Source organism: Bos indicus, chromosome 22, assembly GCF_029378745.1.
Source record: "Bos indicus isolate NIAB-ARS_2022 breed Sahiwal x Tharparkar chromosome 22, NIAB-ARS_B.indTharparkar_mat_pri_1.0, whole genome shotgun sequence".
Lineage (NCBI taxonomy): Eukaryota > Metazoa > Chordata > Mammalia > Artiodactyla > Bovidae > Bos > Bos indicus.
This window is the reverse complement of record NC_091781.1, coordinates 46056609-46069632: the sequence shown is the minus strand read 5'-3', so window position 1 is coordinate 46069632 and position 13024 is coordinate 46056609. Positions and strand designations below refer to the sequence as shown.

Genomic DNA, 13024 nt, shown 5'->3' with positions numbered 1-13024 from the left:
ATATGATAGGAAAATTGGATTGGGTACTTAAAAATTATTTTGAAGTAGAAAAGTCACTTATGTTTATCTTCTTTCATTGATCCTGTTTTTCTTCTTGTCTTCCACCCTGCAGGGTTACCTATCTCTACCTCTGTTCCTATTCTTTCCTCCTCATCCTCCTTCACCACTGTTATGACAAGGTTTTACTAGATAAAGCCGTGGGACTAGGGATTATAGAGGGAGCAACCAAGTGTACACATTTAAGGAGCTAGAGAAAGAATATGGAGCAGTAGGAACAAATTAACACTCAGGAGAAAGCCTGGGGAGGGGGAGATTTTAAGAAGGAGACTCTGAGAGACACCCTTTGTCTTCTGACTTATGCAATATGCTCAGAAAGGCCAAGATAGCTTTTGGTCTTTGGAAAAATATGATGCCCTGTGTGGTTTTCCAGGCAATAGTACTGGAGTGGATTGCCATTTCCTTCTCCAAGGCATCTTCCCAACCCAGGGATCAAAGCCGGGTCTCCCGCATCGGAGACAGACACTTTACCGTCTGAGCCACCAGGGAAGTCTTTTCATATACATACCCTTGGAAATCTTTTGAGGAAATTATTGCTGAGTATTTTTTAAGCTGAGCAAATGGTAGGGAATTATTTTGACAAATCTCTTGATTTGTATGAGTGAAATGTAGTTGTGAGTAGCCATGGTTTATGTCTGGAGATGGCTAACTGCAAGTATCTATGGGAATAATGAGAACAACTCAGTTCACTAAGGATGCCCCCATGGCTCATACTGAGCTGGAAGCCTCTAGAAGCCAAATCTCGTGGATGGACATGGGCTCCCATGTCACGACTGGTGGCGAGTTCTGTCGGTCTCACTGCACTGCCTTCCACCGTGCTGGCTGCACTCTCAGGCTCCATCTGATGGTCTGTCCCCAGCAGCACATCCTCTCAGACTTTAGTGGAGAGGGGAAAGGGAGGAGGAGAGAAAGATGGAGGTGGTGTAATATTTGGTTACTTCTAGAAAAGTCCTAATTAGACTAGGCGAGGTCACATGTCCACCCTGAGCTAGTTTTGGGGGCCAGTGATGAATTATTTGACTGAGATCTGGGCACTGCCCACATCATGGGACTTGGAGTAGAACCTTACCCTCCTACTAGGGGAACTACTAGGAAAGAAGGAGGTTAACGGTGAGAGCAAAGGGACACACGTCCACCATAAGAGTCACACACTACCTAAGGACATTTATTCAGGCCTTACCACTTCTTCATGTAACCCAGTATGAAGAGGTGATGGCCAGTTGAGAAGATTTGTGATCTCCAGTCTGTGGGTTTATCTGTGGGCCATGAGGCCCTTGTTTATTAGTATACCTCTCACACACCATCAGGTCGGGGCACTCCTGAGAATTCTAGGGCTCACAAGGTCATGGGGCCTTCCCAGGTGATGCTAGTGGTTAAGAACCCCTCTGTCACTGCAGGAGATGTAAGATGTAACAGACGTGTGTTTGATCCCTGGGTCGGGAAGATCCCCTGGAGGAGGGATGGCAACCAACTCTAGTATTCTTGCCTGGAGAATTCCATGGACAGAGGAGCCACTGAGGGCTACCGTCCCTAGAGTCGCAAAGAATCAGACACAAGTAAAATGTCTTAGTACACATGGACATAAGTGTCTTAGTACATGTGTACATACTATGATTTCTCTGCTGAGAAATTCAGAGCTCAGAGATGATACATTGTTACCTAAATTCTTATGGCTCATAAGACATAAAAGTAGGATTGGAAACCGCATCTCCTAAACTCTAAGGCCCTCCTTCCTTCCTTTCTCTTTCCTTGTTCCTTCCCTGCTGCTACTGCTAAGTCACTTTAGTCATGTCCAACCCTGTTCGACCCCATAGACAGCAGCCCACCAGGCTCCCCCGTCCCTGGGATTCTCCAGGCAAGAACACTGGAGTGGATTGCCATTTCCTTCTCCAATGCATGAAAGTGAAAAGTGAAAGTGAAGTCGCTCAGTCGTGTCCAACTCTTAGCGACCCCATGGATTGCAGCTTAACAGGCTCCTCCGTCCATGGGATTTTCCAGGCAAGAGTACTGGAGTGGGGTGCCATTGCCTTCTCCGGTTCCTTCCCTATCTTCCTCCAAAAAGTACTTCTTCCTGAATTCTTACTAAGGGCCACGTATGGTACAGGTCTAGTTCCTGGTGATACGATGATGAATAAATTTTTAATTTATGTGGTCCCTAGATGGATCTTGGGTTCTTATGTAGAGAAGTAAAATAATAATAAAGAAGATTATAGAATGCAATAAATCTTAAGACTGGAATAAATAAGATGATTTCATAGAAAGACTACAGGACTTCCCTGTGGCTCAGACGGTAAAGAGTCTGCCTACAATGTGGGAGACCCAGGTTCAATCCCTGGGCCAGGAAGATCCACTGGAAAAGGAAATGGCAACCCACTCCAGTATTCCTGCCTGGAAAATCTCATGAATGGAGGAGCCTGCGCTCAGCCACGACTGAACGACTTCACTTTCACTTTTTCATTTATAGAAAGACTTGGGGTTGAGATAGGAACTGCTGTCAGAGGAGGTGCCTTCAGAGCTGGAATCTAACAGATGGGTAAAAAATAGTGGGCGTCAGGAAATTGAATGGTGGGAGAGCCTCAGCCAATCAGAAGAAAACCAGTTGAAGGCTTTGAGGTGAGTGAGGCTTAGACAGCAGGGCCAGCAAAGCACCGGGATAATACTTTTAGATTGTTCTAGGCGCAGTGTAGAGGAAGGATCAGGGGAAGGAGTATAACTGAGATGGATGAGCAACAAACGTGGCTTAGCGTGGGGTGGCAGACATGGGCGAAAGTGGACAGAACCTCCACCACTGTATCCTAGCTCATCAGAGACCTGCTTCTCATGTAGGTCTTGGAGTTTGAACCAGTGAACAGAACTTCCTCGGATATGTAGAAGAGTAGGAATCTTTACCAACATTGCTTAATGAGGAAGAATGGAGGATTATAAATGTAAACATCATGCACAGAGTGGGGGAGGGGGAAGTGAGCAAACACAGGGAACCTTTGCAGCAAACAAGGATTTGTCACTCATTCATAACAGCCCAGGCAAGGGGCCAGTTTCACAAATGAAATAAACATATGCAGGCTTTTTTCATTTTCTTTTATACAGTTGGCAGAAAAATACTTTATGTCCCATTTGGTCTTTACATATTTCATAGTAAATGTGTTGTTTTGATCAATTGATCTTTAATTGAGTTTTATTTTTGAAAAAAGAGTCCACTCAACTCCAGAAGTCCGTTCAGCTGGAGTGATGAATGTCCCCTCACTTGCCGCTGTGGCTCTTAAGTGGGATTCTGAGATGTAAGTGAAGTAAATGAGAAAAGTTAAAACAAAAACATCCCCTTCCCCTCAGTGCAGGAACTTGGTTTTGAAATACATTTACTTACCATTAGGGACTCAAAGCCCACTAGGATCTCTTCCACTTCTGGTAGGGCTCCTTACAATTGTTTTCCCTGGCTCACCTTAGCATGCAGGTCTCTAAAATTGCCCCACAGTTCGGTCCCTGCACTCACTTCCTGGGTAATCTCGTTTTCAAGCTGTCTATCCTACACCTCTGCTTGCAAGTCCAGGAGACATCCTCAAGTTGTCAGTTTTAGACAAAACGGAACCTTTTTTTTTCCCCCTCAAATATGCTTCTCAAACAGTTTTCATCTTCTCATTAAGGCTCTATTTTTTAATTTACCTGGCCCAAAGGTCTTAGATGCAACCTTGATGTCTCTCCTTCTCTCATATTATCAGCCAGTCCATCATCCCACGTCTCAGACAGATCTAGAATCAGACCACTGCCTGCTGCCTCCACTACCAGCACTAACTCTTTCATCTCTCATTCAGATTATTCATCAGTCTTCTCACTGGCCTCCCCACTCAAACACTATCTTTGCTGCTCTCTGGTTATGTGACCTTGTAGTTTCATGGAAAACTGGGGTGAAAATAGAACTTACCTAATAAAGTTTCCGTGAGTTTTCAGTAAAGAGTCAGACACAACTGAGCATGCACACAAGCAAACACAAAGCACTTAGAGTGAGGGATAGTAAGTCATGGCTGTTACAACTGCCATTGCTGCTGTTGTCTACACTGCAGCATGTGGTTTCCATCCAAGACAACCTGATGGCCCAGAATGACGGGTAAAGCGCCAGCAATGACATCTACCTTCCTGGCAGCAGGATAGGAGTCCTTTTAAGGGTACTATCTGGAAAAGCCACACGCATGGCTATCTCACTGACCACAATTGAATCCCACCAAGTTCTAATAGCATCATTTAGCTAAGCCTGGCTAACAGTTGGGTTTCCATTACCCAAAAAGGGCAGTGTGGCAGTTACTGCAACTAGCAGTTAACTATGCTATGAATAGGCAGTATGTGGTGTGCTGATGACATTTGATATGAGAGGTCAGACGGGGTCTTCTTTGAGACAGTGACAGCCAGGTGACAGTGACAACCAGGTGTTCGCTGGACAAGGAGGGAGGGTAGGAGGGAGCATTCTGAAATGAGGGAAGGGCAAGTATGTCTGTGATAGGAGAAGGCAAGGTAAATACTTGTGCTGCACCGTACATCATGGGCTTCTGAGGTGACAGTAGTGGTAAAGAACCTGCCTGCCAATGCAGGAGGCGCGAGATGCAGGTTCAATCCCTGGATCAGGAAGTTTCCCTGGAGGAGGGCATGGCAACCCACGCCAGGATTCCTGCCTGGAGAATCCCATGGACAGAGGATCCTGGCAGGCTACAGTCCATAGGGTCTCAAAGAGTTGGACATGACTGAAGTGACTTAGCCAGCACACATACATCATACACCACATGCTGCGAAGCATGGTAGGCTACATTCTCCATCCAGACTTTTCTGTAAGGAGTGGTGCCAGAATTTCTCATTCCCCCTTCCTTATATGGGGGACTCCCAGATGGAGTGGCCTGAGAGGCCCCCCCAGATCTTGGGTTGGTGCTAACACCTTTGGTCTGCATGAGAAGCAAAACTTTGAGCCTGACAGTTAAAGCAGAAGTGAGGCCTGCAGAGAGATATGACTTTGAGTTGACTTTCAGCTCTGGCATTTCCTGACTGGGTGACACTGGCAAAGTTCTTAGCCATACTAAGTATTCTCTATTTCCTCATCTATGAGACTGATACTAACATATAACCCATATATATATAACATATATATAACATATAACATATAACTAACATATAACCCAAAGCTTTGGGGACCAAAGCTGCTCAAGATGTAAAGTGCTTAGCCAAGTACTGCTGCATTGAGAGTGGTCACTCAAGAGAGGCTGTTTCTGTTACTCTCCCTTTATCTCTGTCACTCTCTTGAATGACACATTCTCAGTCTTTCCGGATTTGAATGTGAAGTGTTCTACAAATGCATTCCACATCCCAAGAATTTTCCCTGGGAATGTGCGAGCCTACCATATACTATAACTTCTTTCTTTCTTTATGCTTCCTTTAAAAACATGACTAGCGGATGTGAATAGTTGGTTATAAAGTCATACAGTTAGGGGGCATTTGGTCTGAAGGAATCTGAAGCTGTTTGTGCAGATCCTGATGTATTAATAGTAAGTGAAGAAACAGACATAGGGAGGTGGAGCCTGGTTGACAGTGCCTGACAAAGTGACTTTGGAGAAGAAGAGGTCTTGAGAAAGAGAAGTTGCCTTGCCTCAGGCTGAGTGGTGATGGGAAATTCCTGGGCTAGTTTTTTGCACATCCATGGGTCAGTGAGACAATGTGCATATCTGCAGATGTCTGTACCAAGGGTATGGGGATTATCCTCTGGCAGAAATATTCCTTTTTCTCTTGTAAGCCATTGTCTTGGATTATCAACGTGGTGTATGTGTTTGTGAAGGTGTAGACTGCAGTCAGTTAACCCAGTTGTCTTTTCCTGGCATCCACCCTGGACATACCCGAGTAATAAGGTACTTTCTTTAACCAGGTGGGCACCAGTCACAGTCACAGAGAAATGCGTAGAGACTGCCACACAGAGCAGGTTCCCTCATGTCCTCAAGGAGCTTGTGAACTAGCAGAGGAGAGACATTAAACTAACTACATAGATATTGCAGATATTCTCTGAACTACAAAGAAAAAGTACAATGAGACCTTTAGAGACCATTGTGTCCCCGAGTATCCTTTGCTGTTCCTTGTTTTTTGAGCCCACTACAGACATTGCTAATTGGTTATAACATTCTTTCCATAAAATATAACTTCAAAATCTCTCTCAACATGGCCCTATGGAAATACATTACCAATCTGTCAGACGTGACTCTTGAAGCTAATCTTTTTTGCCATCTAAGAACTGGCCCATTCCCCAGCCCTCCCTGGATCATCCATTTATACAGATAAGCACTCTGACCAAAGGCTAAAATGCATGTGCCTCAGGACTCCAGCTAGAGGCCGGGGGAGTCTAGTGTCCCACTGGTCTGGCTCCTGGGTCAGAGCACTGCACAGTGTGAATGTTGCAGGAACCGTGTGTCATCAAGAGCGTGGACTCCCAGTCAGTAGCATCTGCAGCTGCCAGGGAGCCCATCTCAATTTGCTGTGTTCTATTCTGAGGCTTCTTTTCCAAGGTCCAACCTGTGTGTGGCATTGCAGGCTATAATTTATGTTATTTAAAAGCTCTGGTAGGAAAGTTGTTCTTTGTTCTCATGAATTATTTCTTAAGGAAAATATATGTTTTGTGGAGAACTTGAGGGCAGCCTCAAACTGAGGACATCACCACAAAAACTTGGTCTCTCATTTTCCTGCCCAGGATTTCTTCTCTTGTGCTTAAATGGGTGACTCAAAATGAAGAGTTTCCTGCTCCACCAAGATAAACCTGAGAGAGGGAGAGAAAGGGCAGCTCTCATTTTTAAGAGGCCTGTCAAGTCCCACGATTTGTGCAGGCCTTGACTTTGGTATTTAATTCATCAAACAGTTATAATTCTCATCACTGTCCAATGCATTTCATATCATCTGTGATTCAACACAGATTCTTTCCCAAGGAAGCATACATCTGTCATGCTATTAATGTTTGCATTTCCAAAGTTTCTTTTATGTTGTGAAAAGATATTTAATATTTAAGACTCTTATTTAAGTGACTCTTCATTTTAGGCTCAATTTCTCACCTCTTGATACATTTCTGCACTCTTGAGAAGTGCTGGAGAAACATGTGAGCTTCCTTTTTAATAGTGGCAGCTATAAGTAGGAGGAAGGAATCAAGAAATCATGCTCGTATTTCTGTCTTCCTAAACTGAGAGACCTTTCAGCATGAAAGTGCTTGGAAATTGATTGTTGGGTGGGTGGGGTCTGCCTTTTGAGGACATTCTCTGGACCATTCTGGAGCATCTATGACATACAAGACACCTTGTTGGTTTGAGTTTATCCCTTCGATCTTTTATTGGGCTCCATCCACGGGGCAGGGCCATATGATAGGTTCAAGAAAGCCCCAGTCTTAGTGTCTGTGAAGACAGAGTATTCTTCACAGGGACAAAAGAATGGGAAAGGCAGGAAGGAGGTTCAGACCATAGGATGCCTGGTTTCGTTATCTTTCATATTCTGGCAGTTCCAGTGTTACAAACTCTAGAGACATAGAGAGGTTGTTGTCATAATTCCCAATGTTTGTGGCCATTTTTAACATGTGAGTTGAATTGAATTTGTACATTCTATAGTCAAATGGACAGAGAAGCCTGGTGTGCTGCAGTATTTGGGGTCGCAGAGTCGGACACGACTGAACTGACTGAAAGTCAGATACCTGCCCCTCCTCAAATTTACTTTCTATGGAACATCATATAATTACATAATGTCTCAATGTCATTGTATTTCTCACCTGTAAAATGAGGATAATAAAGAGAACCTAGTATTGGGTTATTGTGACTTAGCGGGGTGATGCAAATAAAGGTCTTAACACTGTGCCGGCTGACAAGTTCACACTTGATAAAGTTCACACTTGTTAGTCTCTATGAAAAGACTTGAAAATGATGTAATTCTTACATTTGGTATTTAATATATGGATAATGTTAATTCCATTCCAGATTAGAAAATTGCTTTTCAAAACACTGCACGCTGTAATGGCAATTACAAACACCATGACACTAAACCACAGCTTAAAAGTCTCACTGTAGAAAAATAGATAAATACGTCTCCTAAGTATTCAATCTTTTTCCGCATACCTATAATCTCAGTCCCTTCCCTGTGCTGTTGGCATAGCTATTATGTCTTATTTTATTTATTGACTGACTGCCTTTTCATTGTTCTTAGAGTATCAGCCTTACTTTATATGCGTGGATTCTTGTGCATGCTTCCTTAACCAGCAATAAAGGGAACAGTTACTGTGCTGCAAAGCAAGAAAAACTGGCTTTAAATTAAGTGACGTTCTTCAAATGGTCTTGCCTCTGTGTACAGCAGAGCGTCTCAGCTTTGGCACGGTGGGCGTATGGGCCGTGTAATTCTACCACTACATATGGTAGTGGGGGCTGTTCTGTGCATTCTAGGAAGTTTAGCAGAATGCCTGGTTTCTACCCACCAGAGGCCAGTAGCTCTTATTCCCTCCCTGGCCCCAGGTTTTGACAGCCCCACATGTCTCTGGACAGTCCTCAGCAATGGGGAACTGTTGGCATACAGGAAGAAGGAACTGCTCTCTGTTCCTATGGAAGCACTTTCATAGTGCTTTTGGTCACCGGACAGAAGAACCTCAGGTCCAGCTTTGCAGAAGGCTACCAAAAACTACCCAATACATGCACTGTCAAAGTCACAGATTATCTCTTGACACTAAGACTTAAGGTAGCAGGTGAAATAATCAACACCATAACTTTATGTGGGGAAATGACTTGGCTTTGGTTGTTATTTTCCTCCCCATTTTGGTCCTTCCATTTGCCAATGAAGTTTTACAGTTAATCTTCACTTCTTATATAATGATTTTTTTCTTCTTTTTTCTCCTTATTTTTCAGCTCCCTCAGGCACAAAAGGTAAAACTCTTTTCCATCACATTCCAGTCATCCCCAGAACTCACGAATCATGCATGCCTCCATGGTCTTGTGCGTTCGCTGTTGTTCATGACCAGTGAAATGGTTTTCCTCTTAGGACTTCAGGAGCCTGAAGTTGGACAGGAGCAGAAAGACCCACAGACTTGACTGTCCACTAGCCCTTTGCCAAATGAATCCCACCAGAAAGCCCTTTGGTGGCCATTGGTTTGGGGATGAATCTGTGCTCAACCATTTTGCTAAGAATTCGCAAATAATAGCTGAAGAATAAGTTTGTCACATTCCTTCCAACATAACATTTCAGATAGTCCCTGGGATACTTTCCTCGGGAGATAATGTGAATAATTATTAAGGCCCAGTAATTATTTTAGTTTCTGAGCTCTTAAGCCAAATCCCTAAAACTCCCCTTAAGTTTCATTAATTGAAAAATCAGCAGCTACCTTACTTGTCTGAATACCCATACCACCCAGAGAGCCTTAGAGCAGAGTTCTTGCCAACAGTCAGACCCTTTCACTGATCCTCATTATCTGTCTGAGATGAAGTGGTGCCACCATGTAGAGTGTTTGCTGTCCAGAACGATTACGTGTGGTTGCAGTGCTGGCTTTGTTGTATCATCCATGGCTTGTCACTGCATCCTAAGGACAGTTGTGGCAGAGTACATATCACATGATGCTTGGTGTGTGGTTCCTGTGTATTTCACAAATGCAAGCAAGATTTTCAGACAACAGAGCAATTTCTGGGGCTATGATGTGAGTTGGTTTCAAGAGTTGAGGTAAGGCACCAACTTAATCTGACCCTCCTAAGCTCTCCACTTTGGAGCAGAGATGATTTGGTTTTGTCTCACTAAGATAGCACAACTGCTGTACAAAAGACAGTCTGTTGAGACCATATGGACAACCAGAGGCCTAGAAATCATTACACAGTTACTCAAATACGTTTGAGATATTTAAACAAGGCAAGACATGCTAGTGTGTGACTTGGCTTGTGGTGATGTTTGATTACACTTCAGTGCCATCACAAAAGGACTGAACACTTCATTAAAAGTTAAAGTATTTGAGTAGAGCAAGAGCTTCCAGGGTAAATATATGGTCAGAATTCCACATTATCTGGAAGGCTTGGCATCTTTGATAGGTTATGCTTGCTTAATTGCCCACATTAGAAATTTCTTTGCAAAGACTTAAACTGAGTATCTAAAAATGGACTGGCCTCAACTTACTGGTACGTGTTCATCAAATTTCCACTAATCCATAGACAAAAGCATTCTGTTATAGAAGATTCCTCATGAATTTGAAGTGTCATCAGCCATGGAATTTTAAAACAAAGTTCAAAACAAACCAGCACAGAATATGGTAATAACAAATGTTGCTGGGCCATATGAGTTCTCAATAGCACTTAGCTCATCACTCTTTTCTTCTATCGTCATATCTTGACTCACATTACATGCCCTGCAAAGTGAAGCACATTATTATTTATGGTCATAGAAAGTTCAAAAGTGAGGAAGATGCTCCAGTGGCTTTTCCTCTGTCCCAAAGATGTTATACTGCCCAACAGACTTGTTCTGCAGCCCTGGATGACAAAAAATAACCCTGCCTTCCCTTCCTCACTGTGGCTACAAATTGTCTTCTTTCAATTAAGATAGAGAAAGGTGTTTATTTTAAACAAAAAATTAGAGGGGTCTTGTGTGAAATGATTTCAGAACTCTTTGGATAGTTTCTGGGCAGTTCAGCTCTTGGAGGAGTTTGACTGTAAACCTTGGGGATCTAGGCTGGAAGCTGAGGTGGTTTGAGGAGAGGCACATTGCAGACTGAAAGCATTCCCCTCAGGACCACTGGTCTCAGTAGATGATGTATGAGCATCCCTGCCCCTCACGTTCCTTCCCTTCCCCTCCCCAGTGTTACCAAAGGCTTTTGATAGAAAGTTCTTACAAGCATCAGTTCCCCTCAAATAATTATCTTGCTAATGAATTATCAAGATATGACAAAAGAGCCCAGAAAGAATGTGATGCTTCTCTTGTTTCATTAAAACTGTGTATCACCTGCCTGAATTGCCTAGATGGAGTCAGAAAGAAAGGGAGACTGAATTTGAAACCCCAACAAAGCAAAGGCTTTCAGAAACAATTGTTTTGAGAGATTTCTTCCCGAAGACTTTGACATTACCCATAGATTTCACTCATCCATGTACATGATTATAATTAGTCCCTTCCAAACCCAAGAGTTTGTTGTTCTGTGGGTAAAAGGGAGGTATCTCCAGCTGCTGTGTCTTTGGCCGGCTTTTCACATGAGGTCATGAGTGCATACGTTGAACCATATGGTGTCTACATTTGTGCTGTGTTTTTGTTGGAATCTCTCTTTGAATCATCTGCAACTGTTTTCTCTATAAATATTTTAAATAGTTATGTCTCTGTAAACATGCTTATTTTAATCTCTTGGCTGATCTACAACTAAAAATGTCCCATTTGGATATCCCTCTTTTGTGTAGCAGTAATTAATGATTGTTGTCTATAAATTATCATTTTTGTGATTCTAATAATTTGAGAGTTTTCCAAATATTCTAACCCTTTTGGCTATTTTCTAGAACAATGGTGTGCACCAAAAAAAAAAAAAGGTTTTATTTTTCCTTTGATTCTTAAACACCTCTGAGATAATTTCTAGATTCTATAAATTTTAACCCTTAATACAAAGTAGGAGTGATAGTATACTAACTGGTTATACACTTGATCAATAAATATTTTCACCAATTACATAGGCAGTGTTCTGAAGTCTTGGTTAAAAAACTTGTAGCAATACAGACCTGAAGCCTTCAGGCCAATACAAATCTGTTCTTTTTAGTGAAAATTGAACCACTTTCTCCTTTGGATACATTGTTCTTGAGTTCAATAATGGAGAAAGGTCCATATTTTGTAGAACAGTACAACAGTTTGCCTTTTTTCTCTTATATGATTCTTGACGTCTACGAAAATGTCTGGGAGATTCCATTTTATAATAATAACAGAATTGCCCAGAGTTGTTTGCAAATGTATATTCAGTAGTCACAAAAACAGTCCAGTTTTCAAACTGCATATTCATCTAAGTAGGTTCTGTCTATAGGAACTAGACATCAGTTGTTCACTGTGTGATTAACTTAATCTCTGTAACATGGAGCCTTGAATACTTAAAAGAAAATAAACACTTTTGGGGCATTTCAAATTTGGCTGTTTATGTGCTTAACTTTTCAATACAGGTGCACCTTTCCCTTCATTTTATGTTGTCTTTACACAAATTTGGAGTTTCTCAAAGACAGTGTCTTGAAGGTCTTGAAGGTACTCTGTGTCTTGCCTGGCATCATATTAGTTAATATAGGCTTGAAAATTCAGAGCAGGCATAAGCATTTTTCTCAAAACCATAGTTAAAGAAAAACACATCTCTAATCCTGTTTGGAACAGCAATTGATGGAGTCAGAGCTCTACAGTATGGCAAAACGATCCCTGTTTAATAGCCAGACCATGTGTTTTGTTTCCTGTTAGGAATAGCTTCACTTGCCTTCTTGAACAAACACAGCAGGGTTTGAGATCTGTTGTTCTATGCCTGCTGTGATATTCTGTGCTGCTTAACTTGTATGAGGACTCAGGAGTGCATAAATTAGCTTCTTAAATGGAGGTCGATTTTTGGTTTTTCTTTCAGGATGGGACTGTTTTATTAATCTCTCCCCCTAAGTATAAATGGGATCCTGAATCCATTTGCATTTTCTTTATATCCTTGTTTATATTATATTTAGGAGGAATAAATGGAAGCAATCATTTATCTAAAGACTTCTTTCCTTCCTTCCTTTCTTTCTTCTTGTTCTTCAGGTATAAACTCATGCGAGTAGAATTTGGCCAGCTCTTATCTCAGTGTAATCAGATTTCAGCAATTGTGGAGCATCATTTATCATTCCTTGTCTCATTTAACTTCTGCACTTTGAAATGTTGACTTGTTGAAAATAGAAAATTGAAAGTTTGCAAAGCTGCTGTTTTCAGAGAACTGTAGGTCTAGTGATTTTAGTGTTTCATTACAGTTATATAAGCGGCTAAA

General features: G+C 42.1%; 1 protein-coding gene across 4 annotated transcripts in view; it reads left to right on the top strand.

The window, feature by feature from the left end:
• CACNA2D3 (calcium voltage-gated channel auxiliary subunit alpha2delta 3) overlaps window positions 1-13024 on the top strand; it is an 898858-nt gene that overhangs the window by 655020 nt on the left and 230814 nt on the right. For 2 of the 4 annotated variants that reach the window (XM_070776472.1, XM_070776474.1), the window contains one exon: window positions 8943-8960. The exons of the other annotated variants lie outside the window; for them this stretch is intronic. In XM_070776472.1, the coding sequence (XP_070632573.1) occupies window positions 8943-8960 (18 nt within the window). The remainder of the gene's footprint in view (window positions 1-8942; window positions 8961-13024) is intronic. 4 annotated transcript variants of the gene reach the window in all.